Source organism: Paroedura picta, chromosome 10 (genome assembly GCF_049243985.1).
Source record: "Paroedura picta isolate Pp20150507F chromosome 10, Ppicta_v3.0, whole genome shotgun sequence".
Lineage (NCBI taxonomy): Eukaryota > Metazoa > Chordata > Lepidosauria > Squamata > Gekkonidae > Paroedura > Paroedura picta.
In genome coordinates this window covers 49,834,478-49,861,613 of record NC_135378.1, presented here as the reverse complement: position 1 = coordinate 49,861,613, position 27,136 = coordinate 49,834,478, and the positions used below count along the sequence as shown (strand labels likewise).

The 27,136-nt window shown below is 41.9% G+C and overlaps 1 protein-coding gene across 5 annotated transcripts in view; it reads left to right on the top strand.

Moving 5' to 3' along the window:
* Nucleotides 1–27,136, top strand: part of TMEM131L (transmembrane 131 like) — an 81,270-nt gene that overhangs the window by 7,736 nt on the left and 46,398 nt on the right. For 4 of the 5 annotated variants that reach the window (XM_077300060.1, XM_077300057.1, XM_077300058.1 and 1 more), the window contains exon 3: nucleotides 4,584–4,627. The exons of the other annotated variant lie outside the window; for it this stretch is intronic. In XM_077300060.1, the coding sequence (XP_077156175.1) occupies nucleotides 4,584–4,627 (44 nt within the window). The remainder of the gene's footprint in view (nucleotides 1–4,583; nucleotides 4,628–27,136) is intronic. 5 annotated transcript variants of the gene reach the window in all.

Below are 27,136 nucleotides of genomic sequence, written 5' to 3'. Positions count from 1 at the left end.
CTGCAAGAAGCTCTCTCAGCCTCACCTACCTTACAGGGTGTCTGTTGTGGGGAGAGGATAGGAAGGAGATTATAAGGAGATTCCTTCAGGGTATAAAAACCAACTCTTCTAAAAATTCTTCTAAAAATTCTTCTGATACATGAGTTCTTTTCCTTGTCTATTGCATTTTCGTTCTATCATTTTACTGTATGTTAACAGGAAAAATGTTATTTTGGATTACTGCAACATAGGTACAGGTAACAACAATTTGTGCTTTTTCGCTGTGTCTTATGTATTTAATGATACCATCTTTGCATGTTATGATCATTTTGGGTCAACTAATGAGAGATAGACCCCCTTCAAGGATCGCTGCCTTGTTGTGGCAAGGGGGCTTGCGTAGTTCAGTGAAGCTATGAGCTATACCGTGCAGGGCCACCCAAGACGGACAGGTCATAGCTGAGAGCTCTGACAAAAGGTGATCCACTGGAGAAGGAAATGGCAAACCACTCCAGTATCTTTGCCATGAAAACTCTATGGACAGTTCCAATAGGCATAACGATATGACGCTGGAAGATGAGCCCCTCAGGTCGGAAGGTGTCCAATATGCTACTGGGGATGAGCAGACGGCTAGTACGAGTAGCGCCAGAATGAATGAAGCGGCTGGGCCAAAGCCGAAAGGACGCTCAGTTGTGGAAGTAACTGGTGGCGAAAAGACAGTCCGATGCTGTAAAGATTTTTATTCCATAGGAACCTGGAACGTCAGATCCATGAATCAAGGCAAGCTGGACGTGGTTAAACAAGAAATGACAAGACTGAACATCGACATTTTAGGAATCAGTGAACTAAAATGGACAGGAATGGGTGAATTTAATTCAGATGACCATCAGGTATACTACTGTGGACAAGAATCTCGCAGAAGAAATGGAGTAGCCTTCATAATCAATAAGAGAGTAGGAAAAGCAGTCTTGGGATACAATCCCCAAAATGACAGAATGATCTCAGTTCGAATCCAAGGCAAACCATTCAACATCACAGTGATCCAGGTCTACGCCCCAACCACTGCTGCTGAAGAGGATGAAGTTGATCAGTTCTATGAAGCCCTACAACACCTTCTAGAAGCAACGCCCAAAAATGATGTGCTTATCATCATGGGGGATTGGAATGCTAAAGTAGGAAGCCAAAAGTTAACCGGGATAACAGGCAAGTTTGGCCTTGGAGTACAAAATGAAGCAGGGCACAGGCTGGTAGAATTTTGTCAAGAGAATACAATGGTCATAGCAAACACTCTTTTCCAGCAACCCAAGAGACGACTCTACACATGGACATCACCAGACGGTCAACACAGAAATCAGATTGACTATGTGCTCTGCAGCCAAAGATGGAAAAGTTCTATCCAGTCAATAAAAACAAGACCAGGAGCTGATTGTGGTTCAGATCATGAGCTTCTTGTTGCAAAATTTAGGCTTAAATTGAAGAAAGTAGGGAAAAGCACTAGGCCACTCAGGTATGAACTAAATCATATCCCCGACGAATACACAGTGGAGGTGACAAATAGATTTAAGGAATTAGATCTGATAGACAGAGTGCCTGAAGAACTATGGACGGAGGTTCGCAACATTGTACAAGAGGTAGCAACTAAAACCATCCCAAAGAAAAAGAAATGCAAGAAATCAAAATGGCTGTCTGAGGAAGCTTTACAAATAGCTAAGGAGAGAAGGGAAGTGAAAGGCAAGGGAGAAAGAGAAAGATACACCCAACTGAATGCAGAATTCCAGAGAAAAGCTAGAAGAGATAAGAATGCCTTCTTAAATGAACAGTGCAAACAAATAGAAGAAAACAATAGAATCGGGAGGACCAGAGATCTTTTCAAGAAAATTGGAGATATGAAGAGAACGTTTCATGCAAAGATGGGTATGATAAGGGACCAAAATGGTAGGGACCTCACAGAAGCAGAAGAGATTAAACAAAGGTGGCAAAATTATACAGAAGAACTATACAAGAGCGAGCTTAACATCCCTGATGACCACAATGGGGTAGTTACTGACCTGGAGCCAGACATCCTGGAATGTGAAGTCAAATGGGCCTTAGGAAGTCTGAGTAACAATAAAGCTAGTGGTGGTGACAGCATTCCAGTTGAACTATTCAAAATCTTAAAGGACGATGCAGTAAAAGTGCTACACTCAATATGCCAGCAAATTTGGAAAACTCAACAATGGCCACAGGATTGGAAAAGGTCAGTTTACATTCCAATCCCAAAGAAGGGAAATGCCAAAGAATGTTCAAACTACCGCACCATTGCACTAATTTCTCATGCTAGCAAAGTTATGCTCAAAATCCTACAAGCTAGGCTCCAGCAATATGTGGACCGAGAACTTCCAGAAGTACAGGCAGGATTTCGAAGAGGCAGAGGAACTAGAGATCAAATTGCCAACATACGCTGGATCATGGAGAAAGCTAGGGAGTACCAGAAGAACGTCTACTTCTGCTTCATTGACTATGCTAAAGCCTTTGATTGTGTGGAACACAACAAATTGTGGCAAGTTCTTAAAGAGATGGGAATACCAGAGCATCTTATTTGTCTCTTGAGAAATTTATATGCAGGTCAAGAAGCAACAGTGAGAACTGAACATGGAATCACTGACTGGTTCAAAATTGAGAAAGGAGTTCGGCAAGGCTGTATACTGTCGCCTTGCCTATTTAACTTGTATGCAGAGCACATCATGAGAACTGCGGGATTAGAGGAGTCACAAATTGGGATCAAGATTGCAGGGAGGAATATCAACAACCTCAGATATGCAGATGATACTACTCTAATGGCAGAAAGTGAAGAGGAACTAAAGAGCCTGTTGATGCGGGTGAAGGAGGAGAGTGCAAAAGTTGGCTTGAAACTCAACATCAAGAAAACAAAGATCATGGCATCCGGCCCTCTCAATTCCTGGCAAATAGAAGGGGAAGAAATGGAGATAGTGACAGATTTTATTTTCCTGGGCTCCAAGATCACTGCAGATGGGGACTGCAGCAAAGAAATTAAAAGACGCTTGCTCCTGGGGAGGAAAGCTATGGCAAATCTAGACAGCATCCTAAAAAGCAGAGACATCACCCTGCCAACAAAAGTGCGTTTAGTCAAAGCTATGGTCTTCCCAGTTGCAATGTATGGCTGCGAAAGTTGGACCATAAGGAAGGCCGAGCGTCAAAGAATTGAGGCTTTTGAACTCTGGTGCTGGAGAAGACTCTTGCGAGTCCCTTGGACTGCAAGGCGAACAAACCGGTCAGTCCTAGAGGAGATCAGCCCTGACTGCTCTTTAGAAGGCCAGATCCTGAAGATGAAACTCAAATATTTTGGCCACCTCATGAGAAGGAAGGACTCCCTGGAGAAGAGCCTAATGCTGGGAGCGATCGAGGGCAAAAGAAGAAGGGGACGACAGAGAATGAGGTGGCTGGATGGAGTCACTGAAGCAGTAGGTGCAAACTTAAATGGACTCCAGGGAATGGTAGAGGACAGGAAGGCCTGGAGGATCATTGTCCATGGGGTCGCGATTGGTCGGACACGACTTCGCACATAACAACAACAACAAATGAGAGATAGAAACTGAATAATTTCAAATGTGGCTGAAGTGTAAGCTGCATCCTCAGTCAAACAGCTTTAATTGCTGCTTCATTGCAAGTATAAAGTCCTGAGCAGTTAAAAAGGCACCCACGCCTACCAAAAGAAACCCTACACATCTGCAAATGCAGGTTTTTGTATGGGAATGTTCCTGGGCAGGGCTCTTTAATAAGCACAATGGATATATGCATGAGTTTACTACTATATGAATGTTCAAATGCAATTTCTCATCTTTTAATGTTATGAGTATCTTGGATGTCAGACCAATATCAAAGAAGAATACTGGGAACATTATGTTTTATTAATGGTTATTTTTTCTGAAATGAGCATGTAGAAAATGAGTCTAAATTTGATTGCATTATACATATTCTCAGATGCGAGTGAGACTCAAATAGCCATACATTTAAATGTGGGGTTTGGCCTTGAAAGTATGCTTCCGTAGATGTCAAACAATAATAAATTTTTGCCCAAGTGCTTAAATTAAAACTGTTATTACATATGAAAACCGTAAACTGGATCTGTGTCCTCCCAGCTGTTCAGATGTCAATTGTTCGTTGAATCTAATAATCCTTCCTGTTAGAAAAAAATATCTATTTTTGCCTCTGCTTGGACCATTCTTAACTTAATTAAGTTAAAGAGGATGCATATCTCTGAGAAGCAGAACAGGAGAATGTTCACGTTGGCATTCTGCTTTTTTTTTTAAGCCAGTACTCCGTATAGGTTAACATTTTACCCAATTTATTCTAAAGTCTCTTGATATGTTGGCAGAATCTATCAAGCAGCTGTCAGGTATTTGCTCAACAACTGTGCTCAGTGGAGCTGCTTTTTAAATTGTTGTGATTTGCTGATACATAATTCATTGGGCTTGCAAAATTCACTGTATCAAGTGTTTTACAGAATGGGAGTTCCACTGAACAAAATAATATCTGTGGGGTTGCTTATGATAAATAAGTGCTGGAAAGCTGTTTTTTTCATTCATGATTTGTTGTCTGTTCATTAGACTGAATCAGAAGAAGATGTAGAAGAACATCCACAAGAGCAAAGGTAAGAATAGCTGAGATGACAAGAAGCATCAAAAATTATAAAATAAAAATGATGAAATCAGCTTGGGTATTTTAATAGCTTAAATTATTATTTAAATTGCATTTTTTCACAAGAAAAACATCATAATTAACTAGTAGATTTTGTTAATTGTCACATTTGTTATTTTCTTTCTATCACTTGACTTTCCTTGCATTTGATGCTTATAGGATGCTTTTTGTTAAGAAGCCGTTTTATAGACCAAAATCAGTCTTTGACATTCAGATTGCACTGCTATAATTTCAAATATTAAAAGATATGTATGTTTACTCAGAACTAACTTTCTAATGCAAGTGTGCACAGAATTGTAGTCTAAGATTGTGTGCCATAAAATAATTAATATGCTAAAGTAAGCTTGATTTGTTGTCTTGTGTATTATTCTAAGAAATATGACTTTCCAGCATATTTTTAACTAGCTGATATGCTTGTAGTCTCTCTCTCATTTTGTAGCCTTGATATGTTATTGCTGTCTGAGCTACTTAGCATTATAATTGTTCATTGGATATCTTAAGGTGTAAAAGAGATCATACTGTTCAAATAAACGCTTCATTAAATGGCAATAGAAAAGTATCAGTGTGAAAACATGAGAATTTTCACTTCTGTTTAAATATTTATGATCCTCGTGTGAGATGACTAGTGAAAGTTAAGACAAGTTTCTGTATAGAATCTGAAAGCAATCCAGCAGCTTAAGTTTCTGCATAGAGCAAGTTTCCTTTAAAAACTGGAGTTACCAATTTGTCTCTTTTGTTGTAAGCTGGACAATCTCCTGTTCTCACCCACGTGGTGGGGACTCTACATACATGCAAAACATTTCTGCCCATAGAAGGATAGGGAAAACCCAGAGCAACAAACTTATCTTGTACATACTGGTGTCATAACTGAGCTTTGGGTTGTGGTAATGCTCTAATGCACAAGGAATTGTTTTGTGCAGAGAAAGAATGATGCCATAAATCAGGCTATCTAGTTATTCCAAAGTTTGAGTTGGATCCCATCTAAATTCTGTGCCTGGAAGTTCAACTCAAACATCTTCCCCTTCTTGTAGCAGCCCCAAATGCACCCTGAAATGTGGCTTCTGGGGATTGGTGCTCCCTCAGGAACAACAATGGGGGGGGGGGGTTGGATGACTGCCTTAAGGGATGGGAACTGTACATCTTCTCTATATTGTGTATTTTGTGTGAGATCCAATCCTAGAGTTGAAAAGGGCCACACAGGCCATTAGTTCAACCCTTTGTTTGATGCAGGATCAACCCAAAGCATAGCTAGCAAGTTTTTGTCCAGTCGCTACTTGAAGAATACCAGTGAGGAGAAATTCACCTCCACCATAGATAGATGATCCTGCTGTTGAATTACTTATACAATCAGCCAGTATCTTTCTGCTAATAAATTGCATTATTGGGAGTCCTATGTTCTGCTGTCAACAGGAATAGCCTGTCAGATATTTACAGAGAACAATCATGTCTCCCACCCCTTCAGCCTCTTCTTCTGAACTGAACATTAGGGATTAGTCTTTAGGCCCCTAATCATTTTTGTTGTTTTCTTCCTAATAACCAGCTGGACATTAGGATTTTTTTTACAGTGAGAGTAGTTAAGTAGTGGAATCAGCTGTCTTTTCTTTCTCCATTCTTTTTGAAACAAGGCCTTCACAACTGGATATAGTTCATCCAAATGCTAGACAACCACTTTCTGAGTATGGTTCTACCACAGGTTCCCTATCCACCTAACTATCCTAGAGTCCAGTAGGCAGTCCTCCAGTTTACCCATCAGAACATCATGGGAAACCTTGTCAAAAGGTTTACTAAAATCAGGGTCAGTGATGTTGATGGCCAATAAGCTCGTCATTGGATCAAAGAAGAAAACAAAGTTGGTCTGGCAGGACCTGTGGGGAACAAATCCATACAGATGTCCCCAGATCAAGTTGTCCTTCGGATGCTCACAGAGTGACCTTTTTAAAATCTGCTCCAGTTATCTTTTCTTAAACAGAGGTCAAACTGAGTGGCCTGTAGTTTCCTAGGTTATCCTTCCTCTACTTTTTAAAGACTGGGATACCATTTGCCCTCCTCCAGTCCTGTAGCACATCTGCAGTCCTCCAACAAGTCTTGAAGATAGTGGACAAAGGCTCTGCAAGCTCTCTAGAAATTTCTTTGAGTACTCTTAGATGATCACCGTCTTTCTTGCAGTTCTGCCAAGGCCTCAGTTGCCATCACAAGTCTGGAATTGATTCCTGAGTTTCATTGGTGCTGCGTAATGACTTGCTGGACACCTGTCAGTTCATGCTGTGGCACCCAGAGGTGGTTTGTTACGAAATTCAACCACTCACTTTTGCCTTTAACTGCATTCCTCTGCAGGGCCTCATGACTTTGGTTAAATAAGTCCTCCCTTTCCTTGATCTCATGAAGTGTAGCAATCCTTCCCTCCAGGCTCCGAGCCTTCTCTTCTAAGAGCATTGTTAGTTCACACTTTTGACAAGTTAAGTCCATCTTGTCTTCAGGGAATAAAACAAACATGGTACACTCACTGCTGAAAATGGGCCTTGAGCATTCATTGACGCCTTCTGAATACATTCCTTCACCTTAGACTTTCCTTTGTTTGTTAATGTAACCTGGAACTTACGGACCTGGCCTAATATTTACTGAAGCCAAAAGCTGTAACACATATAGACATATAAAAACTTCTTAGCTTCTTACAGAGTCCTCAGGCTAAGAGCTTCATGGCAAGAGCCCCTCAACTTGCACCTCTAATGAATAGGAGTGTTTGGTTCAACAGCCCTCAGCCTCTGCCTCTCAACATCAACAGCAGAGGGTTGGACCTGCAATCAATCCCAGACAAACAGAGGATGGGGCCAGGCAAAGAGATCATCCTGAATCAGCAACAAACCAGACAGAATCAAATAGAAACTTTTCTGCAGCAGGCTACAAGCATCCACTCACCCTCAAACACAGTTCTCACACAGCATGCTCAGTTGGTGTTCCCCAGGAGTTTAGGAAAAGGGAAACAAGCAAACAAAACACTGATCTTGTCAGCAGCTCTCTCTCATGCTCCTTCTGGCCAAGGTGACTCAGTATCATTCATATAGATCTTAGCACAATGTAAATAGCAAATTGCATGCTATAATCTACAGACATATGAAGTTTAACTAATTTGACCATGCATATTTGTGCCTGGAATGGGTGCTAGTTAATGTAAAAAGCTGAACAAAGGAATTTTTTAAACAGCTGATCAAATTATCCTGTGATTAAAATATTTTTTTAATCTTGAAAACTTAACCACAATAACAATATCTAGTACTATATTCTGTCAGAAAATCGTTAGTTGAAGTGTTGGCTTAATTTTAGAAATAATCACCGAGGCATAGACAGCTGGCTTCCTGTGGGTGTCTGTACTTCAAAAAAAATCTATAGAAAGTATAATATTGCAGAAATGTGATGTTTGAGGAGAGATTTATGGATACCAAAGACTTCCAAAAAGACAAATTAAGTGGGTTCTAGATCAAATTGAGCCCACTTGGGGGAAAGGCAGTATAGAAATTAATTGTTATTGTTATTATTAATAATAATAATAATAAACCTTAATTCTCCTTAGAAACTAAAATGATTAAACTGAGGCTATTTTACTTTTGTCTCATTATAAGAAGACAAGACTCACTGGAAAAGACAATAATGCTAAGAAAGATAGTAGGGAAAGGGGAAGACCCACTTGAAATTGATTGGCGCAATAACAGAATCCATGAGCAAGGTTGTTAATGATCATTAATTCATAGGGTCGCCGTAAGTTAGATGTGGCTTGATGGTACTTAATGCGCATGCACACACACGCACATGATGATGGTGAAAATTTTGTTTCTTTACACATAAATGTCTTGCTTGGGTTAAAAGTCTTGTATCCGATAAAGGGATCTTTGACTTATGAAGGATCATGTTGGACTTAACTTTAATGGGGTTAGAACATGAGAGAACACACCTCTTGGAAGGAGCGTTTCATAAGAGTTGTGGGCTTTGTCATCTGGTTTGCTGCATGCATCATGAAGACTCTGAGGAGGGACTCATGACCCTCTAAAATGTGCTTAATCTTTTTGCTATATTTGACATTTACTTTGCTTTCTGAGGTCAGGATAGAAGATAAGAAGTTTAACTATTAGCTAGTTAGAGGAATTTATTTCACTGCATCAACTTTCTAAAACCTTTTGGGAAATGATAACGCTTTGCAATCTAGGAAATTCTGAAGAATGGGCTGGAAATAGTGGTTTTAGATTGGTAAAACAGCAAAAATTTGATCAGCACAGATCAATGGTTGCATACTTTTAAAAGAAAAGAAAATAGTGGTATGTATCTTCCTACTTCTCTGCACAAGTGTGAACCTTCCCACAGCCTGAGAACTTTTCTTCCATGGAATAGCAACTCACATTGCAGGAAGTCTCCATAAACTGCAGCAGACAGTGCTGAGGTGCTCATCAAATCCTGTAGATTTAGTTGAAGGGTTAGAATAGCACACATAAATTAATTTGGATGTCTGAATATTTAAATATATTCTACATAAAAACACTTTATCGAGCAATATGAGCAACAAAAGAAATGTGTAATATTTGTTTCAGAATTAGACATTTATTATATATATATACCTCCCTCCCCAACGGCTCAGGGCGGCTTACATAAAACAGGAACAATTTAGATAACTCAATATTTATAACAATAATAATACAGTGGTAACAGTAGACAGCATAGTAGAATGGTAGAGCCATGGGGAGAACATTAAATCAATGCATACTGAAAGCCTTGTGGGTTTGATGGATCTTCAGTGGTTACCATAAGAGGGAGGCTTGAGGGCCAATGAAAAGTGGTTGGTCCAGGTTGTCTTCAAACAAATGCCTGACAGAGGAACTCCCTTTTACAGGCCCTGTGGAACTGTTAGGGCCCTGATCTCCTCTGGGAGCTCATTTACCAGGTGGGGGCCAGGTTGGAGAAAGCTCTGGCCCTGGTTGAGCTTCCTTGGGTCCAGGGATCACCAGGAAGTTGGAGGTGGTGGAACATAAGGTTCTTTGAGGGGAGTAGGCAGAGAGGCAATCCCTCAAGTACACTTGGCCCAGACCGTGTGTGGCCTTAAAGGCAATAACCAGAACCTTAAACCTGATCTGGAATTTGACTGGAAGCCAGTGCAGCTGCTGGAGGATGGGCTGAATGTGGGACCTCTGGGGTATTGCAGTGAGAACCCTGGCTGCTGCGTTCTGGACCAATTGTAGTTTCTGGATCAAGGTTAAGGTCAGGCCTGCATAGTGTGACCATTGCATGGAGGTGACCATTTAGAGGTGACCATTGCATGGATCACTGTGGTTAGGTATTCAGGGGTACTAGTAGTTTGGCTTGGCAAATGTGGTAAAATGCTATTCACGCTACTGTTGTGATCTAGGCATCCATTGAGAGGGAGGCATCAAGAATCACACCCAGGTTCCTGGCAGAGTGGGCCACTGTTAGTTGCACTCAATCCAGGTTGGGTAGGCATGCGTCCTCACTTGGACCCTTCCTCTCTAGACATAGGACCTCTGTGTTTGAAGGATTGAGTTTCAGAGAGAACTGTCCCCTGAGGGACTCCACATGCCAGTTAGTGATGGCTTGATTAGCTCTCTCCTAGTGCTACCCTCTGTCCGTGATCCTGGAGAAAGGAGATCAGCCATTGAAGGACAATTCCTCTGATCCTGGCATTGGTGAAGCAGTGAGCTAAAATCTCATGGTCCACTATGTCAAATGCTGCTAAAAGGTCTAATACAAGGAGCACTGAGAAATTTACATGTGCTCAGGCCTTTTTGATAATAAAGATCACTGTTAGCAGATTAGGAATTTGAAACAGGCCTTTTTTGCCACATGGGAGAAAACTTTCAGTGCCTTTACAGCTGCTCCTGTAAAAGGGGGCACTTTTATTGCAAACACAATGTGGAGGAAAGGGGTTAAATCCTCTATGCCATGATCATAGTCTACTCCAGATGAAAGGCAAGAATCCTGAAATTGCATGAATTGTTGGTTCTTATTACAAACCAAGTAATTCACTGTACCTGAAATGGAGCCAATTAAGTACTGATATTTAATTCTTACCTGTTCCACCACTGCACATAGGGTAGCAAGTTGTAATGGAGAAATTTACTTGTAAATCAGCTCAGATGTTTCAAATAGTGGCAAAGTGGGGGGGGGGGACACACATATTTTTATGGCTATTTGAAAAGAGGAAGTTCTTTCTTAGCTAGATCTGTTACCCAGAACTTGGCATAAGGTTTGCATGTTGTGCCAAGATGGTTTGTCTATTATTGCAGTGGGGAGGTACCTCCAAATGATGTCTTGACAGCCCCCAAATGGTTGCATCTGGAAATACTTGACTTTCGAGTTCCACTTCAATGATCTGGAGAAAGAGCTCAACAATTGTAGGATTAATATACTGCTGTTGCTAGTTTAATGTGTGCAAATTCAACCCCCTAGTATTTGTTGAGGAAAATGCAGTGAGCTAGAGAGCTGAGCTGGTTTTTTGTAACTCACTTTTTACTACCCAAAGAAGTATCCAAACAGTTTACTGTCACCTATTCTTCCTCTCCCCACAATAGACACTGTGAGGTAGGTGAGGCTGAGAGAGTTCTAAGACAATTGTGATTGGCCCAAGGTCACCCAGCTGGCTGCATGTAAAGTGGGGAATCAAATCTGGATCTCCAAATTAGAGACTGCCACTCTTAATCATTAAACTAGGCTTTCTCAACCAGGGTTTCATGAAACCCTGGGATTTCCTGATGACCTTGGAAAGGTTTCCTGACTAGGCATATATTGTTTATAGATTTTAAAAATTTGTTAAACATTTATCGGATTATTTGTCCATAATATGTGGTCATGTCGATCTGCCTCTCTTTCCCAAAATAGCCAATGCTGGGCCTGGAGGGGGTAGAAAGGCTTTGGGTGGGCATGTACACAGCTATGCTTCCCAGCCACATTTTGCACAATCACACTTCTTCTGAGGTTTCTCAAAGTCTGAAGAATGTTTCAGGGGTTTTTCGAGAGTAAAAAAGCTGGCTCTCCTACACCAAACTGGCTATGCAGCTGTCTTTGGAATAAGTACTTCTGTAGAGAGATGTGATACCTTCACTGTTAATGAGTGATTACTTGAGGGAACAAGGCTGGAATGGATGCTAAATGAGTGGTAGGGTTAGTCCTAATCCAAAGATATACAAATACATTTTTCTTTGGCTCTGTCAAAGCATTGTAGCCTGAAACCCATGAGTTCCCAGAGCAAGTGTGTGCAAATTATACTTTTGTAAAAATCTATGAAGTTTATTAGAGGAAATTTAGAAATCTAGATCTATTAATATATATTAATAAGCAACACAATTCTCAAATATCTCAGAAAATAAGAGCTAGCTTGGCTGCCTAACACATTGAATATTGTATTAGATGGCTCAGTTTTACTTCCTTGCAATTTCAGAGCACAGCTTATGCATTTCTCTACGCTGCTGATAGCAGTTCATAGGTGTAGGTTGTCAGGCCTTTCAAAGTTCAAGTTAGCTTGTCTCCAAATTCTTAGGCCAATTATAATTTCTGGTCCACCTAAGCCAGAGGATGACAATGAACCAATCAAAACACGTTCCAGCTAGAAAAAATGACCTAATTGTTCTTATTGTCTCCCTCTCCTCCAGTGGCTCACAAGTTCTCATGTAGAACTAATAAGCCGGTGGCATATTTTGGACTTGATGATGATAAGAAGGGTGTGGTCTGCCAGAGCCCAGTTAGGAACACCTATGAGATTGAAATCAATTAAACACGGTGAGAGGGTAGATTTGGATAACTTTTCCTGACAGGCTCATAGCATGTCCTCATATAGTTCTTCACCAGTTTATTGCCCATTGACTCAGGTCCTGGAATGTGAAGTCCCTTGTCTACACAATGAAAAGGATTTTAAAAATAATGAATTCCTGTATCCCAGCACAGTCGGCAGGGATCATCTCATATGCAGGACCACTGAGATGAATAGTGGTACTGTAATACTATTGTGAAGATGCTATATATAAAAAATGTCTTGACTCATTGTCTAGCATTACCAATCTTACAGGTTTCTGTTACCAAGAGTGGGGCCATGGCTGGTTAGTAGAACATCTTATTGGTGTGCAGTTAGTACCTAACTCTATATAAGACAGCATCATGTTCACACTATGTCAAATGGAATTGTACATTTTGGGATAGGGCCCACTGTGTCAACTATATAACTTGCCTTGATGGACTGGGCACATTTGTTTATATATTATTTATCACATGTGGCCCCCATTCTGGGCCTGGCTATGCAGTGGAGAACTTCAGGAGAACCTCTGAGGCCAAACAAGGTGGTGGATGATTCTGGGAGTCATTCTGGGGTCAGAGTGGCTCCCAAGAAATGTCACTGTCACCACACATGGGTGGTGGGGCCTAGAGTTGCAATGGGGGGGGGGAAGTCTTGCAGGCCACCCACTTGTTAATTTACATACATCTCATACCTTGCCCTTCTCCCCAGTAAGGATCCAAAACAGCTTTGTTCTTCATCCCTCCCACAACATTTTATCCTGTGAGATAAGTTAAGCTGTGAGTCCTCCAGATGACAGTCTCACCACACCAGATCTCTTTTTCCTTCAGAAGGAGAAGGAATGCTCCATTTGACGTTCGAAAAGCCAGAGCCAACTGGTAGCAATCACAGGGTCCATTGGGACAAAAGCAATATTGTGGGGCTGCAGCGAGGAAAGAATCTTGACAAGATTACCTACTTCCTCACACCAGTGGAAATGCTGGTAGGACACAGCCTAACTAGTGTGTGCACATTTTTGTGACATTTTGTATAGCATGCAACAAAATTTCCTGAGTTCCTTACATTAAATAGTCACAAGATACTGTAGGAAACCAAAATGTTGCTTAGAGGAAGAATGCAGTAAAAAGTTTGACATTCTTTAAGCCTACATTGATTAGAAACAGCTTTCTGGAACATCAAGGCTGTGACATTTTAAACATTCTAGTGATGCCTTAAATTCATTTGCAATTCTGATAACTGAGAACACTGTCCAGGAGTTATTAGACCAACACATAATCATTCTTAAATTGACTTTGTATCTGGGAAGACTTCCATGAGTTATTTATATCCTGAGAGATTTCATGTTATAAGCCTTGAGTTTGTATAAGATACTTGGAAAACATTGTGAGCCAGCTTGGTGTAGTGGTTAGGAGTGTGGGCTTCTAATCTCGTGAGTCGGGTTTAATTCCCTGCTCCCCCACATGCAACCAGCTGAGTGACTTTGGGCTCACCACAGCTGATAAAGCTGTTCTAACTGAGCAGTAATATCAGGGCTCTTTCAGCCTCACCTACCTCACAGGGTGTCTGTTGTGGGGAGAGGAAAGGGAAGGCGACTGTAAGCCACTTTGAGACTCCTTCTGGTAGAGGAAAGCAGCATATAAGAACCAACTCTTCTTCTTCCTCTCAGTATAGATTATAACATCCTGCTCTTCATTACTTCTGAGTTCTTCTGGGAATCAAAGCCTTGGGACAGTGAGGCTTAGGAGGGAAGCAACCTCCGCAGGGTATGATGCCACAGGTTCCATCCTCCAAAGCAGCCATAGTCTCTAGGGCAGGGGTAGTCAAACTGCAGCCCTCCAGATGTCCATGGACTACAATTCCCAGAAGCCCTTGCTAGCAAATGCTGGCAGGGACTTCTGGGAATTGTAGTCCATGGACATCTGGAGGGCCACAGTTTGACTACCCCTGCTCTAGAGGAACTGATCTCTTTCACCTGGAGAGCAATTGTCATTCTGGTTTATCTCAAGCCCTCCCCTGGAGGTTGGCTATGGTAGTTCTCACGGAGGAAATGTCTGTGCTTCCTATACTCTATCTGGCAGACTGTTTAGTACTGCCATGTCTTCCATTTGTTTTGGGGTCTTTGAACACTTATTTATGTATCTATCCATCCATCTTTATCCCATCTTCCCTGGAGGTTTCCCCTCCCCATTTTTTATCCTCACAATTCTGGCATAGGTTATTCTGAGAGGGTGCCTGATCGAAAGCAGTAAGCAAATTAAATTTTCTGCTAACAGGAGGTGAGGTGTAAATCTTGTCCATTCTGACCTTGCTGCTTCAGATCTCTCTCGTAGCCCAGGAGCTGCATTTGTAGGAAGAACAGTTGTTTGCAGTGGAAGATGGGGGGGGGGGGAAAGGCAGGAAAGCTGTGTTCCACTGTATTCTGTCGTCAGCCTAATGATAGTTTTAACTTAACCATTCCCGTTGTATTGAACAAATTTCTTTAACCTCATAAATAAGTTTTCTTTCTTACTATTGTTATGCTGAGGCATAGCACTTCTGTATTTACCTGTATTTTAATATCTTAACACATGAAGCAAGGGGGGAAAAGAGCACCAGAAGAATTCTAGTGATCGTATTTAAAAATTGAGGTGAGCAGAGGGATGAAACTCCTATTAATTAGGGTTGTTTTAAAGTTGATCTTAAGGAACACAAGGGAAAATAGCATTGGGGGAGGGGTGGGGGGAGTCCTTTAATGCAACAGTTGCTGGGTATTCGTGGACGGGATAGTCAAATATCAAAGTAATCGTTGTCCACTACATCGAAGGGTTGTTATTTCATATATGTCCATTGCTGAAAGCTTCTCAAGTGTTTTACTTTCTTAATTTTTGTTTTGTGTTTTTTAAAAGGGTAGCAAAATACCATCAACCCAAATTCCCTTCAACACTGTATGAAATGCATGCAAGCAGCTGTAGCTGATGACGCTGCTGGCAGGGCTTGATCAAGGAAGTGGGACACAAAGACAGCCTTTAGGGGTGTGAGGATTTCCAGGTCAGAATGTCAGGCTTAAGGAATCTTATAATAAAAAGAAAATTCTAACTTAAAATGCTATTTAAATTTAAACTACAAAAAGGTTTAGTGAGAAAAGGCTGTATTATAACTGATAAAATTTGCTGCAGCAATGGAATAAATGAATTTAGAAAACAGACTGAGAGAATCCAGACAGATGTTCCATTTTTCAGATGTTCTAAACTAGCTGTTGTTTTAAGAAATCTGCATAGCAAAACAGTTGAAGAGGGTTTGTTTTCCTTGGAGTTTACTGTTTGAGCAATAGATGTGGCGATATATTATTAAAATAATAACAAGGGTAATCTGTATGATGTACTTTTGCAACCCCCAAAAGGAGAGAAAATGGGGCTGCCTGTGTAAGAGGTGTTGGTTGTCTGTTGAAAGATTTTTCCAGAGTACATTGATGTTTGTGATTTAGACAACTGTTCCTGGAAAGTAGCAATAGAATGGCAGGTGCTAAAAGGTCTCTACTTGACCAGCTCCTTGACCTGTGTCTTGCATGCTTTGTTTCTGTTAACTACTTTTCTTTGTTGCCTGCTTGATTTCCAGCTGTACCTTTTCCACTTTTCGGCCCTTACTTGTTGGCCAGAAGATTGCTTCTATAAATTGTACGCTACTTTTCTTAGAGTTTAAAGTGCATTGCTGCTGCAGATTTTCTCTGTGAGGCTCCTGGTGTCTCTGTTTTAGACTTCTTAACAATAACATGAATATCTGTTGTGATTAGGCTATCTATCCTGATTATTCTGTTGCTTCTTCCAGATTGTATTTATTTATTTATTTTCTAGGCAGCACATGAAATCTATCATAACATTTTGGGGTTTGGCTCCTTGTTCTGACATAAGGTTTATAGGATAGTGTTAGCTACAAAAGGGTCACTGAGACCTGTTCTGCATCAGTGCATTGTGCTGTCCTGCCATTGGGCATCTGATCTGGAGCAGGTTGCCCTGATCCTTCTGGATTCCAGATGGACCTAGGCCCTGACAACACCAATGGCAAGGAAGAGAATGCAGAAGAATTCATGTTCTCTTGCCACAAGCCAACCGAGGGCCTGAGTTGCACCAGGCCCAGGAGTGCCACGAGATGGCACTGACATTGTCTGGAATCGGGCATTAGCCCCGTGATCAGACGAGCACTGGCCTGGGCCAAATTCCTTATGTAGAAAAGGCCTGAGTGAATAAAACAGGATAACTTCACATAGACCAACCTCAGCTACTTGGAGGAATAGCCGGTGCTGAGGCAGCTGCACTGGTTGCCAATTGCTGCCCGGATCCGGTTCAAGGTTCTGGTTCTAACCTTTAAGGCTATACGCGAGTTGGGACCCACATACCTGAGGGACCGCCTATTGCCCTATGCCCCCCGCAGAGCCTTACGCTCTGCGGAAGAAAATTTGTTGGTCGTTCCCGGCCCTAGGGAAGCACTCCTAGCCTCGATCAGGGCCAGGGCCTTTTCAGTCCTGGCCCCTGCCTGGTGGAATGAGCTCCCGGGTGAGCTGCGGGCCCTGCGGGATCTTCCATCGTTCCGCAGGGCCTGCAAGACGGAGCTCTTCCGCTAGGTTTACGGTTGAGGCCAAGGCTAACATCTATGCCCCCCCCCCCCGGGACTCAGGACTTGGGATTGGGATTAGAGATGGGTACCAACAATACCCCCTCTCCACCTGCTAGTAGGGGAAAAGGGTAGTGGATTAGCCAATCTTGCCGGGTTAGCTTGCTAACTAATAATTGCTGGACTGTAGTTGTTTTAACTGGATTTTAATGGATTTTATGGGGTTTTAGAATGTTGTAACCCGCCACGAGCCGCAAGGGAGTGGTGGGCAATAAATTGAATAATAATAATAATAATAATAATAATAATAATAATAATAATAATAATAATAATAATAATAATAATAATAATAATAATAATAAAGGTAATTTTAAAAGTTTTGAAAAGGGCACAATTTTATAATGTTAGAGTAGACTGCTGACACATTTCAGTGGGGGGATTTTATGACAGTGGGGGGCTCTTGCCAGTGATGTAATGTTATTGTCAGTAGGGCATTGGTGTCTTTCTCCCTACACCTAGAACTCTGATTTAACCAGAGTTAAATGCATCTCCTGTGCCCCCCCCCAGTGATTTAGTGATGTCACTTCTTGCATCTCACTAATGGAGTGACATAAGTGCATCAGGATGTTGCCAATGTCGCCCTCCCCAGAGCATCCTCTGTCCCCAGCGAGGGAATAGCAAGCCATTTAAGTCTTAGAGCAGTTAGATTTTAAAAATATCCAGAACTGTAGCCCTATAATTTTAACTCAAACTACCAAGAAATGAATTTCTGCATTTTCAAAGGTATCACAAATTAATTATGTATATTAAGAACAGTAATTTGTTTTTATTAGGGCTCTTTGGTTTAAATTCAACAATCTAAATGGGGGTTGTAAAGCACCCAAAGCATGTTAGTACACAAGTATGCTCATTTTCTTTGTGAGGTAGATGTGGGTGTAAAGTTGTGGAATAAAAGTCAGATCTGGCATCTCATTCTTCACAAACTGCAGAAGAGATAGAAAACTGTATCTGGGGTACTGCTTCAGACTTCAGCTGGTGAGTCCAGGTAGAACAATGATTTCTTCAGCTTGTTCAAGAGTACATTTACTGCTGCATCTCTTTGTGTGGGCTAGGTCTTAATGGGAATTCATTAGTTTGAGCTGTCTTTGAGAGATCAGTGGGAAACTGAGGTATCTTTTACAGATATACTATGTCCTGTTTTCATGCTTTTCATTTCTAAATCTTCATTATTACAAATTGCAATTGTGCATGGAAAAAAAAGAGAATACAGAATGAAGACACCAAACTATTTGCAGTCTGCACCACATTTACCTTAAACAAAAGATTCTTTATTCATCACAATAATTATTTTAAATTAAATCCAGCTTTTCAAAAGTTCCCTATCTGTCAGTTCTACGTATTGCAAGAGGACCCCAAAGTTTCCTGAGAAGTGAAAAAATAACAATTAGTTTTTCAGAAAATGTTAATTTTATATCATGCTTAAAATTCAATAATTTGCAACCACAGTCAAGTTTAAACTTTCCAGTGTACTTAATATAATTCAGCCTTACAACAACTGCTAGATTTTAAAATTAACTCTTGAGAACGTGCCAGTTCTGCATGTTTATTAAAACAATGTTCCAGTTGGTTCAATGGCAATGATATAATTAGTATTTCTTAGTCCACTCCCACAGCTGTTCTCAAAAAATGTTTAGCCCAGCAGTCCCAGTGGTCTCAATCGTAGGTGTTTTCCTGATGCTGTAGTCATAAACAGATTACATCTCAACGGAGCTGCCTTTAAAACCCTGTAGCCATCTTCTTTGCTCACCTCAGGCAGAGCCAGTCCTGTTTAACTTGCTATTTTACCATAAAGTTTTTACAATGTGAATATATTCTGTTATGTTAAAAGTAGTAACTGAATTTATTAAACTGATTTTGGCTACATGATACAGGAGTGTAGAATAAACTAAGTCCATTTTGTCCAGTGTGGGTTAGAATGCCTTTCAGTATATGGGAAGGCTAAGATGGACACTATGGAATGCCGTTTGGATTTTGCGTGTTGTTGTTTTTCTGTCAAGCTGGAGCTGACTTACAGCAACCGTATGCGGTTTTCAAGGCAGGAGACATTCATTGCCTACTTCCCTATCATGCCCCTGGCATTCCTTGGTAATTTCCAATCCACATACTACTCTGCTTCGCTTTCGAGATTTGAGAACATCAGTCTAGGTTGGGCTATCCAGATCAGGCTTGTATTTTATCATAGAATAGAATAACAGTTGGTACCTCCTGGGTCATCTAGCCCAGTGGTCCGCAACCTTTTTCAGGTTGCGTACCAATGGGGGGGGAGGGCAATCTGGTCGTCGCGCATGCACAACAGCCCATGCGCAAACACGCATGTGCAGCAGGTCTGCGCATGCGCGGCAGGTCTGCGCACGTGTGGCAGGTCCGCACATGCGCGTTTGCGTTGGCAGCCACGTTTTCCTCTCCTCCCCCTCCCGCAGAAAGAAGCTTGCTGTAGCCCGGTGGTTGGGGACCACCGCACAATGCAGGACACTCACAACCCTATTGCTCATCCATTGTAATCTGCCACCCTCTTCGTCAGATGGCTATTTAGCCTCTGATTTAAAAATTTCCAAAGATGGAGAACCCACCAACTCCTGAGGAATCCTGTTCCACCTCCAACCTCCCGAGGAAGCCTGTTTTGCATACCAAAATGTATCCCACTAGTCCTGGCCACAGTTACACAGTTGAATCTGTTTTGTACCTCTTTGCCAACATTTGTATATGTTATCTCTAGAGGCTACTTGAATATTCAACTCTATAGCTAAATTCCTTAGATGTTCATGTAACTTCCGATAGGATTTGTCTCTGACTTGTCAGCAAAATACAGATTCATTCAACTTACCAGAAAACTCACGTTGTTAAATTATGACAATTAAGAATGCAGGCTCCAGAGTTCTGCTTAAGGGAAGGGAATAATTTTCTTTGTAAGGTGATAGAATTAATCTTGATGTGGATACAGCCATCCATTTATTTGGTTGAGACTTCTGTATTTCCCCCTCTTTCCCCTAAGAATTTTGTTTCTGGGGGACATGAGGTCTTGTAGCAGAGAGGACAAAATATGGATTTGCAATGAGACCAAAGATTGGGGAGGGGAGGAATGGCCTCCCACTCTGTTCAGTCAGATGTTAGAGACATGCCTTTCTTACTCTTGCACATGCGCATGCACTGTGTCAAGTGAGAAAACTAATGGCATTTTCATAACGCAAAAATATGGTACCTTACGTTTTTATGTTGGATGCATTTGTTCTGTGGGAAACCCAAGATGTATATTTTATCTAGATTTCCAAATGGCCCGGAAGTTGAGTAAGAAAGTACTGATTTTTACACTCAGCATGGCTTCTGTGTTAACAGTAATGCTATCCCTTGATTTTGGCTTCTGATGTGTTGCATGCATGCTTGCTTGGGTAATGGATTTTATTTTTATTTTAGCACTAGGCTTCTGGAAAATGTAAACAACTTCATCTTTGCTTCTAGAAGATAATAAGATGGCTAGAAAATGTCTTGGACTTTTTATTAGCATTTAAGCTAAGAGGTTTTTCTTTTTAGGGCACCATGTAAAGCAGTGCTGAGTGATGGGAAACATGCTTTGCAATCTATTTCAGTAGAAGAAGCTAGAAAAATTCTGTCTTTTATATCAGTGTCCTGGCATGAAATGTTTGGCTTTTTCTATCACTTGCTAAAAATACTATGTCAGGAGAATAATTAAACTTTCCTCCTTAGGACACACAAACTGGTAATTATTTCAAAGTTTATATAATGGTATCATTTAAGGCCTTTACCTAGGATTTAGTTGCACAATGCCATTGTTTTTTCAGCCATATAAATACTTGAGGCATTAGCCACAACATTTATGGATGGAATAAATTAATTATATGGTAATATGATAAAGCAGACACACAGCATGGATATAAACGGTTGCAGCAGTGCCATCCTTAGCCATCCTTCTTTGGTGGATTTAGAAGGCTGTAATTCCACTTAGGATGGCATCCACAGTCAGTTAGATCCAAGCAGGTTTGCACATGTCCACTTTCAGGTCAGGTTTCTGCAGGTCAGTTTCTCCATTTATTTCAGTAGAGACTGGAAGCTCTATATACACAGTCATGCAGTCCCCATCTGCTCAGCAGATGAATAACTGTGAAACTCCACATATACTGTGTTTCCTCCCTGTCTCACTCAAGAGATTTCTGGTATGAAGGCAACAATGACTTGGATAATAGCTCTTATTTGCAAGTATTATTGCATGTAAATACTCACTATGGCATATTTACTCATTCTCTTTCAGTTGACTTGAAGAAACAAAAATAACATGGAGTAGATAAGATATGTAAAGTTCATGAGACATTTTGAGTTGTTTACCTATAAAAATATTATTACCTGTGTATACAACACTTAAGTGTTCAAAGCACTTCATTTTCTGCAGAGGTGTTTTCCTAAAGCTTTCTGTAGGACATATGACTTTATTTAAATTCTAGCAAGAAAGCCCATTGCAACCAGGAATGCAATGGGCGCTAGGACCCAGGGGACACCAGGAGGTGCTTTTTTTTCCTGCTGCGTGGAGCTGTGAAAGGCTCCTACAGGGTTTTTTTTTTTTCTGCTTCTTGGAGCTGGGAAAGGCTCCTACAGGGTTTTGTTTTCTGCTGCTTGGATCTGCGAAAGGCTCCTACAGGGTTTTTTTTTCTGCTGCTTGGAGCTGTGAAAGGCTGCCGCAGGGTTTTTTTTTTCTGCTAGCTCTCGTGGGCGTGCCGGCTTGGAGCTCCTACAGGGGTTTTTTTTCCTGCTGCTTGGAGCTGGGAAAGGCTCCTTCAGGGTTTTGTTTTCTGCTGCTTGGATCTGCGAAAGGCTCCTACAGGGTTTTTTTTTCTGCTGCTTGGAGCTGTGAAAGGCTCCTGCAGGGTTTTTTTTTTCTGCTAGCTCTCGTGGGCGTGCCGGCTTGGAGCTCCTACAGGGGTTTTTTTTCCTGCTGCTTGGAGCTGGGAAAGGCTCCTTCAGGGTTTTGTTTTCTGCTGCTTGGATCTGCGAAAGGCTCCTACAGGGTTTTTTTTCTGCTGCTTGGAGCTGTGAAAGGCTCCTGCAGGGTTTTTTTTTTTCTGCTAGCTCTCGTGGGCGTGCCGGCTTGGAGCTCCTACAGGGGTTTTTTTTTCTGCTGCTTGGAGCTGGGAAAGGCTCCTTCAGGGTTTTGTTTTCTGCTGCGTGGAGCTGCGAAAGGCTCCTACAGGGTTAATTTTTTTCTGCTGCCTCTCGTCGGCGCGGCGGCTTGGAGCTCCTACAGGGGTTTTTTTTTCTGCTGCCTCTCGTCGCGCTAGCGGCGAAAGGCTCCTCCGGGGGTGTTTCTTTTTTTTCTGCAGCTTCTCGGCGGCTGGAGTCTTGTGTTGTGTTTGCGGCGGGGGCTTCCTTGGGGCCGGCCTGACGCGGTGAGAGACGCTTCGCGCCTCTCACCACGTCAGGCCGGGAGCAACTGCGAGCCGCGCTGAGCGCGGCTCGCAGTTGCTGGGGCTGGGAATCGGAGGGACCAATCGGCAGGCGCTTCGCGCCTGCCGTTTGGTCCCTCCGGTTGTCTGTCATGAGGAAGGGTCCAATCCGGACCCTTCCTCATCCCGGACACATCCCGCCCCAGAACCCCTTACTGTTTTATTTAGTCCGTGGCGCCCGCGGCGCCACGGGCGGTGTACAGATATGGAAAAGGGGCTCCACATTCCAAATATCTTTCTCCCTATGATTAGCCATCTTACCTTGTCTTAGCTTAATTATCCTATCATCTACTTTCCCTTATTCCTGCTCTGCTCCTTGGTTTCAGCAAGTGAGAGTAATTGTCTTTATGTGACTTCTGAGCCTACCTTTCAACTGAGATGGACAAGAAAACATGCCAAATGAGGAATACTCTCAGTGCAAGTTCAGCCCAAATATCTCCACTCAAAACCCAGACAATATCCTGCATACGTGATGGGATCCAATAACTCCGCTGGCAAAAGACTAATTGGTTCAGGAGAGTCCCAGGTGGTTTCTAGTTGGGAAGTTCTGTACATTGCTGTTCTTTTTGAGACTATCAAGGGCATCCGAGCATATACTGTTTGGTTCTTCCATTACAAAGGAAGTCTCTCTCACTCCAGGCCTGCAAAATCTCATAACCACAATCAATATGCTACTGAGGTCAGTGCCCATTTCCTGAGAATCAAGGAGGGCCACATGGCTTGTTTACTTCATAATTTTCTTTGAGTGGGTCGCAAGTTTGCTGTGAAACATATGAAGAAACTTTGCACAAGTTGCTCCTGGTCCTCCAGGTTGAGATCCTTCAAATTAGATAAGGAATCCGGACCAGCTTCCTTTATATTCCTCCTAGTGAACAGGCTAGATGACCCCAGAAACAGATTTCCTATTCCCAGGTTGGCTCCCATGAATAGTATTCTGCCTCACATTGTGTTATCTGTTGTGATTCAGGAGGAAGACAAAGTGGGCCTTTCTGGTTCTAGCATTCTGGAATATGTGCAAAATAAGCTTTGGAAGTCTCTTCAGAGCTTTTCATGAGTTCATTGTACAATTGGATTGTGCATGATTCAGCAACCTTGTGGCAGAGAATACTCAGCAAAATGATCAGTGTCCTACAGCTCTTGACTATATGGGCCAAGTAGTCTGACCTCTTTTATTTCTTGTTCTTTTGAGATCACTTAAGCCATTTCCACTGCATCTCTTCTTCAGGTCACCTTCTTGTGGCTGCCTTTTTCTCTGAGTGCTTTTCAACCTGGTTATTATGCCTCTTATTGATTTAACTGAAGAAAGAGGGACCCGCAGAATCATGAAGATGATAAATTAAGCTTCAGTTGAGAGAACTGGCTGCCTGACTGTGGAGTACTGAAAGTTAAAGAACACGTGATGTGATGATGTGTATGGCCAATCATATTCAAATATTTATTTATTTATTTATTTATTTATTTATTTATTTATTTATTTATTTATTTATTTATTTATTTATTTATTTATTTTAGAGCTTCTATACTGCTCCTCATGATTGGGTTGTCTTGGGGCAGTACAGAACATATACGGTTGGGACCAGAGAATCATCAACTTCTACTACTCCCCCCCCCAGTTGAAGCTGCCCCCTTACTAAAATCTAGTTCTGAATCTGATGCCAATTCAGTACTGGGATTGTTGACATCTGACTTGCTTAGATGCTGACTGGTTTTAATTTTAGATTTTGTGTTAACTGAAACCAATGGTTTGTTTTACATGATGTACACCACCCTGAGCCAGCCTCAATAGGAGGACAGTATATTAATAAAATAATAATACCTGAGCAACTAACACTTGGGGAAAAATACTAGCGGTGTTATTCTGCACAGGCCAGAAATGTTTGCTTCTTGGCTTCCTGTGTTATAAAGTGAGTAGTGGTTGTGCCTTCAGCAATTTGTTACCAAAGCTCATATATGGAAATGGTTTAGACTGCCACTTTAAAGGGCTGCAGAATATACAGACAGGAGGTTCTACATTAGGTAGGCCATTTTTCATAGCCTGGAGCAATACCGTCTAAATCATCAATGCTAGATAACCATTATACTTTCATAAAAACTTAACAGCAAAGCTCTGATAGATGAAGAAAGTTCCATCATAGTGAACTTTTGACATTTGTTTCTCAGTGGAGCATAAAACCACATTGGAATAAAATACCAGAGTATTTATTTATTTAAAAAAGCACAACCATGGTGTTTTAACTTACTGAAATCCCTTCATCTGTAGATTACCATCCTTGGAATCTGTTCCATGTACAGAAATAGACTTGTGTGTGGAACAGGTTTTCCATAATCATAAACTGGGAAGGCTGTGCAAAGCCCAGGTAATTCTGTAGCACCTATTGTGTTTACCTATTGCGATTACAACTTAATCCCAGTTCCAGTTTAAATATTTAGATATATTTTGTGCTGTATAAAAGAATGTTTTCTTTACCTAAAAAATAAAACTTCTCAGAACTTGGCAAAGAAGACTTTCTAGCTGACAGTGATAAAAGTCAGCTGAAAAGTACACAGCTTCTTCTATTTTTTAAAATGATCTTAACATTTTTGAAAACACTGGACCTGTTACATTAAATAATATATTTGAGGAGATACATTTTACGGAAAGCATATACTTTTGAAGATCTATTAAAATGTCTCTTTTTACAAGAGTTCTTTTTTAAAATGTAGTTTAAAACTTGAATATTTCAGTCCAGTTTGTAGCCTAGTTTTGGGTCAAAATCTCGCTTGGTTGTACCTTTACTGTGGGGAAGACAAATTAGGGGAGCATGATTCTGATTATTCTCCTGGACCTGTTTTGTGGCTTTTCATTGCCATTGACCATAGAATCCTTCTGGATTGTTGGCTAGAATGGGCATTGGGAATATCATACTTGGGTAGTTCCATTCCAATCTGGCTCATGGGTTCCAGAAGATATTGCTAGGCAATTGCTGCTGTGTCATGGAGATCCCACAGGGCACTGTCCTGCCCTCTATAATGTTTAAGGTCATTAAGAAACTGCCAGATGAAGTTCAAGTGATTTGGGTTGAGCTTTGTTGGTACCAACTCTGTTTTCCCATATGTTGGATGAGATAGTCTTGAGGTAGTAATGGGCTGGTTGAAAGCCAGTTAGCTGAAGTTCAGAGGAGATAGATGAAGGTCATCTGTGGTACATAGTGTATTTAGCAATTGTGGCACGGCCAGTTATCCATGTGCTGATTGTACCTAGGTTAAGGTTCTGTAAAGCAGTGGTCCCCAACCCGCAGACCGGGCCGCGAAGGCCTTGGCGCCGGGCCGCGGCTCCTTCTCCCCGCCCCCCCGCAGTAAAAAACTTCCCAGGCCGCAAGCTTGCAGCCTGGGAAGCTTCTTACTGCAGGAGGGGGGGAGAGGGAAGCAGGGCCTCGCCCGCGCATTGCACATGCGAGGCCAGGCAGCGCATGCACGATTTCGGCCTCGCATGACGCATGTGCGCATGCGCAGCCTGGGCACGCATGCGCAGGCGTGGGAACGCATGCTCGGCATGCCCAGGTGGGCAGTTGCCCAGCCAGTCCCCAGCCTCAAAAAGGTTGGGGACCACTGCTGTAAAGTACTCTAAATGGGGTAGCCTTTGATGCTTCAGTTGGTACGGTTAATTTGCAGCAGCAAGATGATTGGTTAACATAAGTCATAGGGAATATAATTTGAGGCTTAAAAAGAACTACTCTGGTTGTTGATTCATTTTGACCTACTATTCTTAGTGCTTTTAAAACTCTTAAGCAGTGGTTCTCAACCTGAGGGTCGGGACCCCTTTGGGGGTCAAACGACCCTTTCACAGGAGTTGTGGCAGGGTGAGCACCTTGGCCGGTGGGGGAGCTGCCACTGTTGCTGCTCCTCCTGCAGGCTCCCTTGCTCAGCTGCCAGCCGCTCCAGCAGTGCCTGCAGCGCAGTCTCCCACCAGGCGCTCCAGGTGGTGGCGCAGCTTGGTGGGACAAGAAGCAGAACTGAACTGAGAAACCCTGGAGAAAAACCAATTTATATACAGTCATGAACAATGGATCTTCATGCCATTGGTCAGTTTCGGTTTAATTTCTGTGAAAGAACACTTGCATAATTTTATGGTTGGAAGTCACCACAACATGAGGAACTGTATTAAAGGGTCCACTGCTCTTAAGCAACTTCAGACCAAGAACTATGTGCTCCCTTATGTAACTCCTCATCAATTAAATTGGTTATGAAGACCCTACTCTATTTGCATCAACTATGTAAGACAAACTGGCCTTTTTTCATTGTGACACCAAAAATCCTCCTTGCCCACAGGGTGCCAAACTTAAATGTTTGATGTCAGGAATAAGCCCATTTCTTGAGCCACGTTCTCCATGCCAGTGGCCCTCTTGAATATTAAAGTCACAGTCATGTTACATATGACCTTTGTAGATTTGGACCTTTACATCATTAAAATTTCTACTATTGGTCTACTGTTGTGGTTTTTTATGCAATGTCCAAGGGCAAGGTGACAGTGGAAGATAAAAGATTTCTGGCCTTCCCACTGCTTTTTCTTCCTGTTCTCCCCTTGCTGAGTCTCTTTCTGCAC